General features: G+C 43.8%; 1 protein-coding gene across 1 annotated transcript in view; it reads left to right on the top strand.

Moving 5' to 3' along the window:
• The first annotated feature begins 350 nt into the window (after positions 1-350).
• The window catches only part of TXLNB (taxilin beta), a 66,011-nt gene continuing 50,002 nt past the window's right edge, over positions 351-16,359 (top strand). The window contains exons 1-3 of the mRNA XM_038394350.2: positions 351-491; positions 10,008-10,463; positions 14,153-14,244. Coding sequence (XP_038250278.1) covers positions 10,022-10,463; positions 14,153-14,244 — 534 coding nt within the window. The 5' untranslated portion in view covers positions 351-491; positions 10,008-10,021. The remainder of the gene's footprint in view (positions 492-10,007; positions 10,464-14,152; positions 14,245-16,359) is intronic.

The raw sequence follows: 16,359 nt of genomic DNA, 5'->3' as shown, positions 1-16,359 counted from the left end.
CCAGGGGACTGTCTCTGACTCCATGTTAAGGCTGTTACAATGCCTAAACAGTTTACATTTGATAATTCTTGCAAATATCTAAGTATAGAACTCACAACCAATTTGGGGTTTGTGCCCTGGTTCTCAGTCTGCCCTGAGGTTGGTACTCATGCTCTTGAGTCACTGCAAACAAGATTATAGGGCTTCAATCTGTCATCATCTTTCTTCTATCGTTAGGATGTCAGAAAGGGGAGCAGCAGAAATGTCTGTTGGGCAGTCAAATTGCAAGGGGCCTCTCTGCTCTGCTATTAGAGTCAGTCCGCTGGGATGCTTGCACTCAAACTCCGGAGTGTTTCTCTCTTGCTGTGTCATCCAGTCCTTCCCCCTCCCTCGGTCGCTCAGTCCCTCTCTCTCTTGCAAGCTGGAATACCGGTGAGAGTCCTGTTGCTGTCCTGTCCTTGCCTGCGCCCTCCTCCTGATTTTTACTCCACTCAACTCTTCTTCTCTTTCTGGTAAGTCTGATAAACAATTTCTCTGCTGACACTATTTTGTGCCTTTCATCAAAATGCCACACTTCAGTACTGTCAGTGCAAGTTTTCAAGATAAGTTTATTTTGGGGGCATTACTTTGAAAGCATAGGTGCTGTGTGTGTGAGACACAAAGCCGATATAACAATAACAGCCCTGCGGGGGCTGCCACTGACAGCAAGAAAGATTAAAAAAATTAAACAGAATTAGATGAAGATGGAGCTTATGTGAGATGAAGGGAAATGGCAGTTTTGCTACAAAAATAATCAGGACTCAGGTAATGAGTCGTGGCATGAGACGTAAAGCAGGTGATCTAGTAAAATTTCTGGGTCTGGTTTCTTACTATTCTTCTGTGGGGGTGTGTCCTGCAGCACCCAGTTACTTTGCTGATCTTTGTCCTAGCAGTTGTAGATAAATGCCAAATCCTTGATACCTGTTACATAATTAGTCATGTCAGGTTTATTATTGTTTTTGAAGGAATATGAAGTGTTTAGGATAATACAAGGCACATCAATTTGTCTGTGGATAATCAGAGCTAATCTGACATGGGACATGCCGGAGTTTGACTTTACTGCTTTAAGTTTTGCTGTAGTTTAAGGCTGAGTTCATTTCAAGATAACACTTTAGTTTTGATCAACACATGCTGTTTGGTTTAATCATGTTGAAGACTCTGCTTTACTGATGATTTTTAATGAATTTCAAGAATAAAGTGCTAAATACCATTACCCATTTTAGAAGTGCTTAAAATAGCTTCTGGCTGCAAAGCAGATGCCATGTGTCTTTCTGCTGGCTACAAGAGAAGGCAAGAACTAAATATAGACAAATGTTTGCAACCCTTCTTGCAGTGCAAACTGAAAGAGGGGAATGAAAAAGAAATACTCGTGGCAGAGAAGATGACACTTTTAATAACCCCCATCCCCACTTTAAAGGACTTATGTTGTTTACAGAAAAAAAAACATTTATTTTTGTGTCTGTTCATAATAGATCAGTATTTCCTAAGTGCAGAATGTAACAGGGTTGCAGTGTGTCTGTACTTCATGGGTGACTATTTTTTCCAGAAGTAGAAGAATACTATTACCACAATACTGCTAAATCAGGGCACTGTCCTTTTCTATTTTGGGACTAATTGGCCTTTAAAGTAAACGTAGAGACCTGAAAGTGAGATATTAAGGATCACTGTAAGAAAACATTTAAAAGGGTGCTGTATTTTAGATCCAAACAAACAACAAATGACAACACTGACAGTCTTGGGATTATCCAACGGGGACCCACAGTTTCTCTCTCCCTTCAGGCTAAACGGATTGTATGTTCGAATTCCCCCACCAGTGCATGGGCTGACTGCAATATTAGAAGTTGGACTGGCTGTTAAAGTGGGGTGTTATCTCCAGTGGAAATTAAAGTCTTGTTACATTTGTTTTAAAAAGGAATATTAGAGGATAACTCCAGTGTCCTAACCAACATTCCCACCAACAAAACTTTTCCCACCTAAAGGCACAAAGGGTAGGTTTACGCAGCAAAGACAAACCCACAGCTGTCCCATGCGAGTCTACTTGGGCTTGCAGAGCTGTTTCATTGCTGTGTAGACAGCAATGGGCTCCAGCCCAGAAGTCTACACAACAAGGAAACAGCCCCCAGCCCTAACCCTATGAGCTCGAGTTGGCTGGCACGGACCAGCCACGGGTTTTTCTTTGCTATGTAGACAGGCCCAAATGACTCTGGTCCCAGGGACACAGTGCAGTTCCATGATTCCTAAGCTCCAGCATGCAACCAAGTTGGGGAACAAGGCAAGGCCCATAGATTCATGATTAGACAAATTCATTGCCCATTCCTCCGCCCCCTCACCACAGAATAGGGGGCAGCCCATATGGGAACTACCACAGCTATGAGGCAGTTGTAGTATTCACAGAGAGTGGAATCCACTTAGGTGCCTAAACCCAGATTTAGGCCACCAAGTCCCATTTTTAGGCACTTAAGTCCCCCATTGTGATCCATAAAACTCCTACCCTCCAAACTCATTGGGTGCCAAAGTTTTTCAAAGTAAAAATTCCTTCAGCACCTACATTTCTGCCTCTGTGCATGCACACTGCTACCTTGATCTAAGCATCCGGCCACCTGTCTCCCGCCTCAGCTCCAGAGTGATTCACAAACCAGGAGAAGACAGACGTTCAGCTGCCTAGCTCACCCAACGGGCCTGATCCAGTGGGCAGACTAAGAGGGCATCTACCAGATCAGGCCCCATTCAAAATAGCAGAGGTAGTTGTGCCTACCTTATAACTTTTATCCCAGTCGTTAGACCACTCACCTGGGATGGGAGAGACCCAGGTTCAGTTCCCTCCCCCATGGCAGGGGAAGAAGGATTGGAACGGGGGCCCTCCCATCTCTCAGGTGTGTGCGCTAACTACTGCACCGTGAGACATTCTGATCTGAGTCTCAGCTCTCCTGTTGAAACTGTTCTATTCTGGCTGAATAACGGAAGAGTGACTGAAGCAACGGGATTTGACCTAGAGTCTCCTGCCCCCTAGCTGGGTGCCATCACCAGTGGACTACAGAGTCAGTCCCACTCTTTCTCTGACCCAATCATTCTGTCATTATTTAATCCAGAGTACAACAGCTTCAACAGGAGAGAGCCTGACATTAGAATATCTATAGTGCATTCTCTTAGGTGGGAGACTCCAGTTTCAATCCTTTCTCCCCCTCTACCTGGCAGGGGTGGGATCTGAACCTGGGTCGCTCATATCCCAGGGGAGCGTGCTAACCACTGAGCTAAAAATTATAAGTAGGGCTTTACCACCTCTGGCCATTTTGTGTAGCGTGAGGCAGGCACCTAACTCATTCCCTCGGGAAACTACACAGGCACCTAAGCCAGGAGAGGGATTCCCATTCATGGATTGCTCGCAGAGCTTGGCACTTCCCAGCACCTATCTCTGAGAAAGGGGTTGGGCTCAGCATATCAGTATCTGCCATCCGCTAGCTTAGGCAGCTCCCCTCTTAGCATGCTGGCTTTTGTGAATCCCATTCTTAGGCACCTATCTCTCCCCATTCAATGTATAGGAGCCAAGTCCAGACACCTAACTTGATTTTGTAGATCGCCTGTTGCTCATGTGATTTTCTAAGCACTGTGACTCTCAGCATTGCAATGCCTAAATCCTGTTGTGGATTCCACCCAGAGTGATTCTATAACTGCTTTATGGCCTGATGAGGAAGGATTCCTGATGCAATGCCAGGTTACTCTGCAGGGAGTGACAAGGTGGGTGAGGTAATATCTTTTATTGGACCAACTTGTGTGGGTGAGAGAGACAAGCTTTCGAGCTTACACAGAGCTCTTCTTCAGGCCGGGGAACGATACTCAGAGTATCACAACTGAACACAAGGTGGAACAGATGTTTCAAGGGGTAATATTAAGATATTCATGGGTCTGTTATAACCAGATATGACCTAATGTGTGGTACCATTGAGCAACTCTAGCACATTTAAGGTTATATGTTATAGAATGGTTTCAAAGTAGCAGCTGTGTTAGTCTATATTCGCAAAAAGAAAAGGAGTACTTGTGGCACCTTAGAGACTAACAAATTTATTTGAGCATAAGCTTTTGTGAGCTACAGCTCACTTCATTGGTTGCATGAACTCAAGTTAAAAAAGGACCACAAACTCTAGGCTAGACAAATATATTAATACGAACAGGAATTGTTTAGATAAATCACTTATGCTGGGCCTAATTTTCCTAAGTAAATTAGGCACAAAATGCTATCAAATCAGAATGGTAACATTTTAAACTAATTTCACACAGGGGTACTGACTACAGTAGGGACAAAGCAGCAGAGAATCAGGCCCATTGATATGATAGTATTGATCCATAGGACCAGGCACTGCCATCTTTCCACAGACAACATAGAATAATAGAATATCAGGGTTGGAAGGGACCTCAGGAGGTCATCTAGTCCAACCCCCTGCTCAAAGCAGGACCAATCCCCAGCTAAATCATCCCAGCCAAGGCTTTGTCAAGCCTGACCTTAAAAACTTCAAAGGAAGGAGATTCCACCACCTCCCTAGGTAACGCATTCCAGTGTTTCACCACCCATCCAGTGAAAAAGTTTTTCCTAATATCCAACCTAAACCTCCCCCACTGCAACTTGAGACCATTACTCCTTGTTCTGTCATCTGCTACCACTGAGAACAGTCTACATCCATCCTCTTTGGAACCCCCTTTCAGGTAGTTGAAAGCAGCTATCAAATCCCCCCTCATTCTTCTCTTACGCGGACTAAACAATCCCAGTTCCCTCAACTTCTCCTCATAAGTCATGTGTTCCAGTCCGCTAATCATTTTTGTTGCCCTCCACTGGACGTTTTCCAATTTTTCCACATCCTTCTTGTAGCGTGGGGCCCAAAACTGGACACAGTACTTCAGATGAGGCCTCACCAATGTCGAATAGAGGGGAATGATCACGTCCCTTGATCTGCTGGCAATGCCCCACTTATACAGCCCAAAATGCCATTGGCCTTCTTGGAAACAATGGCACACTGTTGACTCATATCCATCTTCTTGTCTACTGTAACCCTTAGACCTTTTCTGCAGAACTGCTGCCGAGCAATTCTGTCCCTAGTCTGCAGCAGTGCATGGGATTCTTCCGTCCTAAGTGCAAGACTCTGCACTTGTCCTTGTTGAACCTCATCAGATTTCTTTTGGCCCAATCCTCTAATTTATCTAGGTCCCTCTTTAACCTATCCCTACCCTCCAATGTATCTACCTCTCCTCCAAGTTTAGTGTCATCTGCAAACTTGCTGAGGGTGCAATCCACACCATCCTCCAGATCATTAATGAAGATATTGAACAAAACCAGCCTGAGGACCGACCCTTTGGGCACTCCACTTGATACCGGCTGCCAACTAGACATGGAGCCATTGATCACTACCCGTTGAGCCCGACAATCCAGCCAGCTTTCTATCCACCTTATCATCCATTCATCCAGCCCATACTTCTTTATCTTACTGGCAAGAATACTGTGGGAGACCGTGTCAAAAGCTTGGCTAAAGTCAAGGAACAACATGTCCACTGCTTTCCCCTCGTCCACAGAGACAGTTATCTCATCATAGAAGGCATTTAGATTAGTCAGGCATGACTTGCCCTTGGTGAATCCATGCTGACTGTTCCTGGTCACTTTCCTCTCCTCTAAGTGCTTCAGAATTGATTCCTAGAGGACCTGCTCCATGATTCTTCCAGGGACTAAGGTGAGGCTGACTGGCCTGTAGTTCCCAGGATCCTCCTTCTTCCCTTTTTTACTCCCACTAAAGCCAATAAGAGTTTTGCCTATGCAAGAACTGTAGGAACAAGTCTGTAGGCCAACTTTTTAAAGGGTCTTCCCCCCAAAGATTCCCAGTGTTATGCTCACAAGTAATTGCTGGAGGATGTGATAGGCTATAGAAGGTTGACTTTCTTATCTGTAAGTAGCCAGACTTCTGAATATTAACATTTAATACGCAAGATCAATTTGACTGGTAGAAGTTTGATATGCAGAGTCATGTATTACAAATACATTGCACATCTCTCATCATACACTGCCTTTTAAAACAGCAGCAACTTGGACACTGCAGAGAGTACAAACCAATTGATCAGGGAGCAAAACTAAATTTCTTCTTTAAGCCATTTCTCAGTTTTGTCATATTGCTTTATTGTGAGGGCCCTACCAATTTCACAGCCATGAAAAACATGTCACGGACTGCAAAATAAGCCCTTCCCCATAAAATCTGATCTCTCCGAAATCAGCCGGGCTGGGGAGGGACTGGACTTGTCCTTCCCCTGCATGGCTGTTATCAGAGGGAGATCAGACTCACCTCCACAGTCAGGCACAGCAGTGAGGGTATACCACCCTGATTTCTGCACTGCAACAGCCATAGAGCTGGGCTCCGGGCTGCCGCCCCCTGCAGCTCTTGCTGTGGCTTGGGGCACCCGGGCTGGGGGCAGCTGCCGCCACCTGCAGCTCCTGCTGCAGATGGGAGCTGTTATTCCCCCCGCCCCCACACCACCACAGCTCCTACCAAGGCTGGGGGGCCACCTAGGCTCCAGCCAGGGCTTGGGGCTGCCACCCCCCACAGCTCCTGCCCAGGGTCTGGGCACACAGTCTGGGGGTTGCTGCCACCACCCGCAGCTCCTGCCATGGTTTGGGGCTGCCATTCCCCCTCCACCCCCGGTGGCTCCTGCCTGGGCTCAGGGCTTCCACCCCGTGGCTCCTGCCAGGGCTGGGGCACCCATTTTTCAAGTTGTCTGGAGCCCCAGGTATGGGACCCATGGGTCCATGTGTTAATCCACCATTGGTCCTGACTAGCAGCTAGGAGCCCCCCATTGGGGCACTCTCTGCAGCACTGGGGAGATCGCACCTACCTCCACCTCTGGGAGCCTCCTCCAGCTGTGGGAAACTCTGCAGCTGCAGCACAGAAGTTAATATGGCAATCCAGCAACCCGCCTACAACAGCTTTGCCCCCAACCCCAATCCTCTTTTGAATTAGGACCCCCATGGTTACAACACCCTGAAATTTCAGATGTAAACATCTGAAATCATGAAACTGATCAATTTTAAGACCTGTGGCCATGAAATTGACCAAAATGAACTGTGAATTTGATAGGGCCCTATTTATTGTGAAAGCAAGCTCATCTTTCCAGGCTAAGACAGCATTGATCTTACATATTGGATTAAAAGCAGACAAAGAATTCTTATTTACTAGACACTCTGGGGCTTTATGTCTTACCAGATGTGTGACCTGTGCTATCACTAAAGGGGACAACAACAAATAAGACAAATGACAACACTGAAGGAGAGAAATCCAAGGGCAGTGTGAACTAGTTCTAGTATCAGGAACCAATTCTGGGATCTAATCCTTCTGGTTTGCACCACTCCAGCAGTGCAAAGTAGCAGTAAAGTCAACTCAACCTACTTCCTGAGGATTTCTCTTGTTTAAACTGTATCTCTGAATGGCATAGACCCAAAGTATTAGCTCTTACACCACACCCCCTCCAAGACTCCAGCCTTCAGGGTGTGGCCAAGACATCTTTATGCCCCAGTGATCCCTGTTGCTAGAATGATCCCAGGCTCCTGTTTAAGTTAGAGCAGCCTTCATGCAGAGTCCAGACCTCAGGGTTTGGGGAATATAAAGGAGGACTAACGCACAGCATAATTTAACTAGTGACTATGGATGAGAAATATTATGGGTTTTATTTGTTTAGCTTTACAAGGAGGAGGGAAACACATAGCCTACCAGATTCATCTCTTGTGTAACCAGTGAAGCATCATGAAATAATGTTATGATGCTGGGATTCTGTCTTTTTATATGTTTTGTACAGTGCCAAGCACACAGTTAGCAGTACTAATTAAATATGAGAATAGTGTTTTGCAGAAGTTTATTTTGTTATTATGTAAACCTTCTGCCCGTCAGAGTTGGCAGCAACAAGGGCTGGGTTCAGTATCTAGGGATTCCATTCCAATAACACAATGCAAAACCAGCTCTAGCCCCCACCCAGTGACCTGGGACAAATATATACCACCCCCACTGGGCGTCTCCAAGAGGCAATACTTCCCCTCTCGCAAGCACATAGTCTGAGTGTAGCAAAAAGCCTTTTAATAACAGAGAGAAACAATGTGGCATTATGTTGGGGAAACACCACCAACAGGATTCATAACACAACCCATGAGCAAAACCCACCCCAAGCAAATTGGGGCATATCATTTCCCTTTGGTTCTTGAGTCCAGCAACCCAAAATCACCCAAAGTCCCAAAAGTCCAAGGACCCAAAAGTCTCTGTCCCTGGTTAGGGCAGCCCCAGAGTTCAAAAGTTTATCTGCAGAGTTTTACCTCCCAACCTGGGTGGAGATGGGAGAGAAGGGCTAAGGGGCACCTTACGTGGTCCAAAGCTGATTACCCCACCTCTCCATGGGGCTCCGCTCTGCCAGCCGCCCCCATGAGCTGCTCCAGGCATCCGACAAACTGCTCTGCTCCACCAGCCACTCTGCTCTGCTTGCCGTCCCGCAAACTGCTCCACCATATATCTTCAGGCTCCCCAACTACACAACACTCAGTAAGTTCAGCTCTTAGTAAGTTTAGCTCTTTTGTGATTTCAGCTTGTAGTAAGGGAGCCTCAGTGCTGGTGCACCATTAGCCCAAAGTGAATTCAGCTCAGCAGCTTGTAACTAGACTCCTAATAGAATCAAAATTAGCTATGATATTCTACAGTGGAAAGAGGAGAAAGAGCAATTAGCATGTAAGACCCTGACTAGGAGACACATGCTACCAAGTATTAATACCTATCCCCAGCCTCTCTCCATTCGCTGGGAGTTGGAACCCATGACCCTTACCTAGCGAGTGCTGCTAAGTTGATGGTGAGTCCCTCCATCATAACAAAAGGCCGAATATAGTTCCACTGTCCTTGATTCACATAATCAGGATAATAATAGTTTATTTCTGCCCCAATTACAGAGAAACTGGGGCTCCTACAGCAGCCAAAGTGACTATCTAGGCAGGGTGGGTGTGCCTATGCAAATGAGATCAGCCCCTGAAGTTCTTTTCCACAACCCACCATGACTTGCCACCAGATGTCAGGGTAGAGCTTATCCTGACTCTGCTTACAATTAATTATTTGTTTTATTGTGGTAGTGCCGATGGGCCCCACCATACTAGATGCTGTACAGTTACATAGCAGTTTTAGATTTAAATATTTCGCTTCAGTGTTGCTAGCTGAAGGTATGACACATTGTGCCACAATGAGTCTGAACTAGAAAGTGAAACTGATTAAAGTCTAAAGCAATGGTCCCCTAACTTTTCAGGATCATGCACCTCCCCTTAATCCTGTGCGTGTCCCCCACCCTACCCCGGAGCCAGGAATGGAGCCATGGCCAGGGCCCAAGGTTGGGGGTGGGGCCAGGGCTGGGAACGAAGCTAGGTACGGAGCCACAGCTGGGCTGTGGTTGGGGTCCAAGGCCTGGGGCGGGGCCAGAGCAGAGCTGGGAGCAGGACTGGGTGGCGCTCCCTGCCTGCCCCCCTTGGGGGATGGCCTGGGCCCTGCTGCACCATCCTGAATGTTCCTCCTTGCCCCACCCCCCAGAGGGGCACCCCACAGTTTGGAAACCTCTGGGGTAAAGCAAAGCTGCCACAGTCAGCTGGGAAAAAAATGCAAGAAGTAAAACAAGTGGCATACAGTACACTCAGAAAGCACAGTAAATTAGATAATATCTGGTTTAATCGTCTGTGGTATCACTGGCAATGGGGATAAGGATTTTTTTTTAATGTTAGTTTTATGTGGGCATTTTCCATTTTTAAATGTATAAAATTTGCTTTTTTCACTGGGGATAAATTGCCTCAGATGCTAAAGTTTTTTATATGACATATTTACCAAGTAACAGAAAAGCACATTCCCCTGTAACCTAGACAAAACCACTAGTGTGTTGTATGATATTTGTGTACTATTAGATGGCTACATTAATTTGTTAATGTTAAACTTACATTTGTGTGCTACTAGGTACTATACCAAGTATGGAGAATAACCAGTCCAGTGATCTCAAACCTGAACACCAAGCACTCCCTCCTGCAAATAGCACTTCAACATCACCTAATCAGAATGGCCTTGAGAAACAAGACAGTGAGAAATCCTCTCCCAAACCCCAGCCCCCGGAGAATGAAACAAGTGTTCAGCCTGAAACAACAGTTTGTGACATATCTGAAGAGCTGAGCCGACAGCTGGAGGACATTATTAAAACCTATGGGTCTGCTGCTAGTCTAGTGGAGAAAGAGAGAGCTGCTAAAGGAACTGACAGACCCGAGAAGGGAGAATCATTCAATAATGAGGACGGAGACTATGACGATGCAAATGACGAGAGCGAGAAAGAGCAGATAGCTACTGGGGATGCCTCAGGAGAAAAGGAATCCAGCATAAATAAGGAGCAAAAACTGGAAAAGAAAATCCTGAAAGGGCTAGGCAAGTATTTATGTAACTGAAATGCAGCCCTTCTATGAGTCATTGCTTAAAACAGAAAAAAGAAACACTCTGATCTATGTTGATTCCCACATTAAATCTCTATTGGTCATTGATAGTAAGAATTTTCTGGTTACGTGTGGAGAAGTGTGACTGTTGTTGCAAACTTTATCTAGTTACATATGTTTTACATAATTATCCAAGAAATAAGTTTAGGCTGCATCAGATGTTGATCCTTTTAATGACACGGACACCCAGGAGAATATTATATAATATTGTGCCACCCAACTAGCACTTTTTTCTCCTAGTCAATGCAGTTTGGAAGTTGTGGGTTGGAGAATATGCTGGGGAGAGATGTGTTACCTGGGGTTTTGCTGAATCCAAAGTTCTTGGTAACTTTACTCTTTGTGAGGCAGAGGCAGGCAATAAATCAGTGGGGACATGGAACGTTTGGCCGATAGTTGATGCAAGCAGGCAAACAAAAGTGCTTTCACTCAAAGCTTCTACTGTATTTAGTCTCCAGCACTTACACAGGTTAGCAGTGCACCCCAAATTAACCCCAGACTGAGGGTTGAAGGTCTTCAGTGGATATCTGTAGACTTGCAGTGGCCCACCTTCCATCTGCAGGGGAACTTGAGAGGTGTCCAAGAAATGTCCAAAGTGTCCCAAGTGATCATGTGCCCACTGAGCTCAGATGGCTTCCTTTTTTTATACCCTGTTCGTTAGTATTACCATGGCTTGTTCATCAAAAAACCTGTTGAGCAGAAGTTAAGTGTGGAGTTCTCCAGCCTGTCAGGCAGGGAATTTTCCAACAGTTAACCAGCTGTATTTCACATAGCCATAGTTAACTATTGCCAGACTTTCCATCTTGCTTCAGCAAAACACTCAAGTCAGGATGGCACAGGGCCATCTTTACTCCTCATGGTCACTTACTTCCCTCTGCCCTCCTGGTCTGTTTAGTTGTGCTAAGATCTCAGAAACAGCCTTTCTAGCTGTTTTCAGCAATGAGCACAACAACTGGTATTCCAGCTGCAGGCAGTGGTCCAGGCATGTTACTGGGCTCTGGGCTACCAAAAATCTCCTTGTCCTATTAGGTGTACCTTCAGAAAAGCTTATACTTCATTAGCTCATACTTCAACAAATCTCTCTTCCCCAACTTCTTTGAAACAGATTATCAATAATAATGACAAAGTGTTTGTTGTGACACTATGAGGATTGGTTGTGAGAAAAATTGCAGAACAAGTTCATTGCAAAGTCAAAATGCAAGGGATGCAGATTTCTGTGTGATGTTTTACCCAATAAGCTTTTGGAATTGATGCAAAAATATGTAACAAATCCATGTATTACATATATGCAGACAACTCCCTGGGCATAGAAATCAGGACCCTCAGTTCCTAGACACAGGATTCTATTATTTGAGCTAAACAAAAATCTCTGCTAGTTCTTCCTACTATCATGGCTTTTAGATTTCTGTGGGCCAGCCACTAGAGAGCAATATAATCACATAACAATTTAGCCAGTATATCATAGACATACCCATCCATCCTCAGCTCATAGAGACATAGCTTGTCCTCAAGTCTCTGAGCTTCACAGGAATTCAAATCCAATGTCAGTCCATAACAAAACCATCAACACAACCAATAGAGAATGCGATGGCCAGTTGTGGCTGCATGCACATGAGATTGAGAATACCTCTGCAAAGTGAGTGTAAAAGACTATCAGATCAGAGTTGTCCACTTGTACCTAATTTGCATGCAAAGGGTCATGGCTGCTATCATCGTGTATGAGGGCCAAAACAGTGGACTTTTCCTACAGGGAGTATGCCCGTAGTTAAAAAGGTGTCCAACTGGTATAAAGCTGGTAAATTAGCTCCCCTCGCAGCCTGTGGAATAGGAGGAGTACTGTGGGAACAGAAGGGACCATGACCACAGCATACTATGCTCAACTGCACACAACCCCTAAGGGACCTTTTGCAGGCTGGATGTAAGTTAGAGCAGCACTAATGCTGCTCTAATTTATACCAATAGTCAAAATTGTCCCCAAACAGTACCAGAATATTGGCATTACAAAGGTGGGTATAAAGTATTTAGTTGTCTACCTCAAAGGTGGGTGTGGGTTTAAGTCTGGCAATATATGTACAGTGCATTAAAGATACAGGGCCAGATTCTGTCTTGCATCCAAGATTCCACATGGGGTCAGGGAGTCAGATGTGGCTACCTGAATGCACGGGCAAGTCTGCACTGGTCCTCGATAGAGTAGCCTAGGGGCTGCTTCAATCTATGCTAATGGCATGTGGTCACTGATGATCAGCATAGTGGCGTACAATCCTACCCTGTCCCTCCCTCACTTCAGCAGGCCCCCAGCATGAGCTTTCTCAGCACCAGCATGCCCCCTATACTAGGCAAAGAGGATGGCACAGCTAAGAGTATCCACCTTCTGAGGGAATTCTTATTTGTTACAGCCAGAATCCAGCCCTTTTGCACCGTACAAAGACTCTGGCCCAGAAATCTCTAGGGTAGTACTGTGCATATAACCCAATCACTTTACTAAAAAGTATTGAATAAAAATTGTTCATGAGCAGGGATCCTAGAAATTCATTTGCCATGGAAAAAATGCAGAAATATGCAGAATTTGGGTTTTTACAGAGGATCTTTAGGTTTTAAAGTTTGTGAAAAAATAAAAAACATTAACTATTATCTAAATTTTATTGAAAATACCAATGTCATTTATTCAATGCGTGCAACCTCCCCACCTTGTGGTTGATTTTTGAATGCGCTTTAAAGTTACACAGCTAAACATACTCCAATAAACTGCTTCCGCGAATAAAGGTTACTCCATTGGGTATAGGGGGTTCATATTTTAGTGTGTCTCAAATTTCACTTCAGCTTCCAGATGTGGGTAAGAAAGGATGCCAAAAACATTAAAAATCACCCTAAATCATGTCACTGAGTTTGGCAAGGACAAATTTCATGTGATGGTAATGTGCTGTTTTGAACTGTATGCAGCACGGCTGTCTATTATGTTAAAAGGCAGACAATTATAGGACATATGGAAAGCGCTAAACAATCAATGAAAAAAATTGAAAACAAGAGGCTGAAACGGCAGGGCAATTGACAACAGTAAAGAAACACTGACTGGATCATTTTATTAATTTTATTTTATTATAATGATTGATGGCACTGGTAGGCTTCAAACTGCTTAAACATTTAAATATATCAATAAAACATTGTGTTTAACTGATACCTATATATATTGTTGCTAGGAAAACTAAAGTTCAGCTTTTCATTTTAATTCTAGAAAAATGCAGATTTTTATGGTTTCTTATTGGAGAATTTTGGTTTTTGTATTATAAAAAACTAGGATCCTGGCAGATTTTCAAAGGCAATTAACTCCCATCGACTTTCAATGGAATTTAGGCACCTAAGTGTGCTTTTAAAAAATCTACACCTATAACTGTTCAGGACCAAGTTCTAGAATGGGATCAAGTTCTAGAAATGTTTGTGATCAGCAGGCTCTGTTCACATCTTTCTTTAAAAAAAACAAAAACAAACAAGGTGAAAACTATTCCTCTCACACCAAGAGGTTTCATTTTGAACTGATTCTTTTAGATTAACACATCAAACAGCCTATTTCCTAACAGCATATCATATACTAACTGCCGTCTCATCAATACTCTGTTTCTTTTTTTTAAGGGAAGGAAGCCACGCTGCTGATGCAAAGCTTGAACAAGCTGAGTACACCAGAAGAGAAGCTGGACATGTTATTTAGGAAGTATGCTGAGATGGTTAGTATAGTATTTGTTGACTTATGTGAGAAAAAAAATCTATACCTGAAGCGATAAACAAGATGTGCAATGCAATATGCTCTAACTTTATTCTGTATAAAGTCTTTTATACAAACTGTGTCTCAAAACACTTTTCAGGGTTAAATAATAAATCATAGACGAAGAAGAAAAACTAAAGGGCAAGGACCAAAAGATATATTTTCAGAGGAGAACTGAAAAGAGATGGAGAGTTGATGAGGCAGAACATTGGCAGTTTAAATGAAATATGTACCAAACTTTTTGGTAAAGTGCAGCCGAATTGAAGACATGCATTTTGCCAACCAGCTGTGAGGCTACAGCCATGATAAAGAATTAACATCTAATGCAGCTGAAAAAGGATTTTCTCCTTATTAAATTTGCATATTTCCTACTATTCTTAGTCCTTTTTAAAGAAGACTAAATATTATTTTTTTATACTATAGGTATAAGCTTATTTACCAAGGACCAGAACAGTTGTTTCTAATTTCATGTATTCTCTCCTCTTCATTTCTCAAGACTTGCCTGCCCCCTCATCACACAAGCAACTTTCACAAGAAGATTCTGAGCACATAGTTTAGGTCAGAATCTTATCTCATATACATCAGAGTAGCTCCACTGATTTTCTATTCTAATGTAACTGGGTAGAACTGATATCAGGACTGGGGCCAATATCACTTGTAACATAGGGAAAGCTAAGTAAAGTATCTTGACACAAATATACAGGTGGCAGGCTTGTTCCCTACTTGCACTTCATGTAATTACTTACATCTTTTCAGAGTGGTTGTAAAAACACTAGGGGTCTGATACTCCTTTGCCCTGCTCCATGTATTATTAGCACCAGTGCAAAGTGGATGGACAACACTACCACTCTGATTTGGTAGGGTTTTATATCCACACTTCACATGTGTAAATTACTACACAAGCTCCCAGACAGGAGAGAAGTGGGCCCTATAGCTACAATCCAAGCGCCTGATCCTGCAATGAGCTCCCTGCAAGCAGCACCTCTGCACTCCCTCCCATACAGAGCCCCATTTAAGTCAGTGTGGGCTGATTTTCAACATAAGTAAACTGGGTCCATGTAAATGCAGTGACCTTCCCATGCTGAGCTAATTGTGGGCTCAGGATCTAGTTCATCCTCTGTGTAATTCTATTGGCTACATTTGGCCCAGTGTGGGCACCAACAAAATAAGAAGAATTAGGTAGGTACATTGATTGATATAGGAGCAGGATGATAAGAGACCTGATGAAGAACCAAGAAAAATCAGCCACAAAAATGTTGTGGACTAAATTTGCCACAGTGTACAAGGAATTTGCCTTGCTATACCTGTGATCATGTACCATTAACGTGGAGTGCGGTAGTAAAATAGGCAGCACTTTCTACAGTACAGCACTTTAAAGAGAAAATTTCAGGGAACACTAGTCTTCATTCTCTCTTAACTCTGCCTGCTGCAAACACTTCAGTGCAACTTTTGTTAAATCTTTTTTCTCATGCACATTTAGAGATATGCTGAAGTACCAATTGCTGAATTGGAATTAATTTGCAAACTGGATACAATTAACTTAGGCTTGAATAGAGACTGGGAATGGATGAGTCATTACACAAAGTAAAACTATTTCCCCATGGTATTTCTCTCTCCCACCCCACCCCCCACTGTTCCTCTGATATTCTTGTTAACTGCTGGAATTAGCCTACCTTGCTTGTCACCATGAAAGGTTTTCCTTTCCCCCCCCCCCTGCTGCTGGTGATGGCTTATCTTAAGTGATCACTCTCCTTACAGTGTGTATGATAAACCCATTGTTTCATGTTCTCTGTGTGTGTGTGTATATAAATCTCTCCTCTGTTTTTTCCACCAAATGCATCCGATGAAGTGAGCTGTAGCTCACGAAAGCTTATGCTCTAATAAATTTGTTAGTCTCTAAGGTGCCACAAGTACTCCTTTTCTTTTTGCGAATACAGACTAACACGGCTGCTACTCTGAAAGCTGAAGTTCCAAGGTTTGGAAAAGAATCTTCTCCAAAGTTCAGGGGTGTTCATTTCTGGGAGTTGGCTTTAGATCCATCTCTAGAATATTAAGGATAAGGAATCAGAAGAGATGT

The sequence above is a fragment of the Dermochelys coriacea genome, chromosome 3 (assembly GCF_009764565.3).
Source record: "Dermochelys coriacea isolate rDerCor1 chromosome 3, rDerCor1.pri.v4, whole genome shotgun sequence".
In the NCBI taxonomy this organism is placed as follows: Eukaryota; Metazoa; Chordata; order Testudines; family Dermochelyidae; genus Dermochelys; species Dermochelys coriacea.
This window is presented reverse-complemented; position numbering and strand designations above follow the sequence as displayed.